The sequence below is a fragment of the Puntigrus tetrazona genome, chromosome 1 (genome assembly GCF_018831695.1).
Source record: "Puntigrus tetrazona isolate hp1 chromosome 1, ASM1883169v1, whole genome shotgun sequence".
NCBI lineage: Eukaryota > Metazoa > Chordata > Actinopteri > Cypriniformes > Cyprinidae > Puntigrus > Puntigrus tetrazona.
The window spans coordinates 805,290-807,992 of record NC_056699.1 but is presented as its reverse complement, the minus strand read 5'-3'; the positions used below and the strand labels follow the sequence as shown (position 1 = coordinate 807,992).

The 2,703-nt window shown below is 35.8% G+C and overlaps 1 protein-coding gene across 1 annotated transcript in view; it reads left to right on the top strand.

The window, feature by feature from the left end:
* Positions 1 to 2,703, top strand: part of LOC122342059 (neural cell adhesion molecule 2-like) — a 60,001-nt gene that overhangs the window by 18,234 nt on the left and 39,064 nt on the right. The window contains exon 5 of the mRNA XM_043235840.1: positions 1,798 to 1,941. Within this exon, the coding sequence (XP_043091775.1) occupies positions 1,798 to 1,941 (144 nt within the window). The remainder of the gene's footprint in view (positions 1 to 1,797; positions 1,942 to 2,703) is intronic.

The following is a 2,703-nucleotide window of genomic DNA, read 5'->3' as shown; positions in this document are numbered from 1 at the left end:
TATTGTTAGACAGATAGACAGCAGTTAGAGGTGTAATAATCACATGAGCCTCAAAAATAATGATGAAAGGTTTGACCATGTTATTATGCCATCATTATCAGACATCATTGCCTTCAGTAAGTGTTCCATGAATACTTGAATACACATGAATACACACGTTTCCGGGCTGAGCGTCTTCACCTTACATCTAGAGAGTTTTGTGTAGATTTAGCAGCTAACTAAACTAGAGGCCCGTCACATTGACACTGATGATTCAGATCAGGCAGGAATAAAGCCACACACCGTCCTCCTGCACAGCTCTTCTTCAAAGCACCATTTCATCTGAAATAGAGCAAATCAGCCAAGACCTGAGGTTAAATAAAGTCAGAACGCTCACATTTTCACTTAAGATTTCATTCAGGAGTGAACAGCGTTAGATATGAGCTCGATGTACTTGTGCTGTCTGCATGCTGAGGTGAAAATAGTCTCATTCACGGCCTGTGTGCACATTCACTTCGCTTTTCTTCATTTTTTTATATGTTTTCCTCCAAATCCTGGTTTTTGTTTATATATTGCATGCGTGATTCACGAACGCAATCGAATTCATGAAACCTTAACAATTTAATAACACTTTTAAAATGCGATTCATTAAATAAAATGTATTTTTATTTGAATAAATTAAAACAGGATGTTGTCGTTATTGCATTTAGCAATAGCAATCATTTAAACTAAACTGGACTTGCGTTTTGATGGGCCTGAGATTTGATTTGATTTAGTTTTCCCCAAATTATGTGTCTTTATTAATTCTCCTGTGATTTGGAGGGGTATAGTTTTACTGAACCGCGACATTATGAAGGTCGATGCACTAAAAAACACATGGAAAATAAGAGCAGGTCACTCTCATCGCGCTTGGTGTCGGACCGAAACGTTTCTCATTCGTTGATTCGTGTCAGACGACCTCGGGTACAGTCTGAGTGAACGTGTGTGATAGACCTCAAACGAGGAGATTCAGAACAGAAACACGATTTCAGCCAGGCGGGTTCTGTCTGTTGAAAAGTGCGCTTGTGCAAATACCGATCGCATTCAAAGCGTACAGAGACGAGGGAGGAAGATAATCGTCTTGATCACTGGTGAAAGAGCCTGATTCGTCTGATTCCTGATGGTCGTTATTGGAGTGAAAAGAGCACTTCTGAGAGAAACGGCGCTGCTTTCAATGAGGTACTGTAAATATTTGTATACGGAACTAAATTAGTTTCCTTTCATAATAAATAAAACCCGACCATAAATAAATGAATAAGAGTATGGGGCATTAAAGTAGCATAATAGAGTTAAAATTGAATGAGAAATGTTTCGGTTCATACGGAGATGTCTCATTTTAGTATTAAAACACTGTTATAATATAGTCTTTTTTTATTATTATGTTGGTTTATTCATTTTGTGTAATGTGTATAATGTGTATAAAGCTACAATGAAATCCATTTTATTTTAGTTACACTTTAAAATAATGCTAACTAGCATTAACTGACTACAGAAATGCATTTGTGACAGTATTTATCAATATTTGTTAGCATGAGTTCATAAAATACAGCTGTTTGTTGTTACTCAGGTTACGTATATATATATATATATGTGTGTGTGTGTGTGTGTGTGTGTGTGTGTGTGTATTAATGGCTACCGACTACTGTTTGGTTGTAAACATTCTTAAAAAGCTATCTTTTTTGTGTTCAAGAGAAGAAATAAATTGGTTTAGGTTTGAGTGTAAGTGAACGCTCGACCCGGACTGAGACGTCTGATGAAGCCGTGTTCGTTTGCTCTCAGAGAAGCTGACCTTCCGCGAGGTGAAGACACCGCAGGAGTTTCGTCAGAGCGAGGACGCCGAGGTCGTCTGTGACGTCATCAGTTCCCCGGTGCCGGCCGTGTCCTGGTTCTACAAGAACCGAGAAATCACGTCTGAGCCCAACAGTAAGAGCGCTCGCACCTCGCTGGGGTACATGCTCCAAAAAAACACTTTTCTCCATCAACTGAACTCAACCGATTATTTTAACCAGTCTCAACAAGAGTCAGCTTGATCATTTAAGTCTGTTTAATACCATTTAGGTTCAAATGATTTGCCAATTTCATAAAAAAAAAAACATTAAATCATTTTGCATTTTGATGCTGTTTTGTTTTTGATCGTTTTTTAAAATTGTATTTTAGTCATCTCCTGGGATTTTTGCATTAGTTAATGACAGCAGAGCTTTGGGACAAAATGTGCTATGTTTTAATAAATACAATAATTAATGTTTGGTCAGTAATTATACTGTAATTTAGAATATGTATATAAAAATACACATATTCTAAATTACAGTATAATTACTGACCAAGCTTGTTGCCACCACCGAACACAAATAATAAATAAGGTAGTATTTGTTGTTCTTGTTGTCTTTTATGACTGTAACAAGAGTTATAAAGTCAGAATTGTGAGATGACACAATGAAACAATTCTAAGAAAATCCATTTTTTTTTGACCCTCAGAATTGGATTTTATAACTCGCAATTGCGACTTTGTATCTGACAGTAATGAGAAAAGAAATCAGAACTGCGAGTTTTTACTCAGTAGTAGAAATGAGCTTCTATTCATTTTAAAAACTCAGAAGCAAAGTTCTAAAAAGAAGTAAATAAATCATAATTTAATACATTTCATTATGTTTAAAATATAAATAAATATAAATAAATAAAATGTGG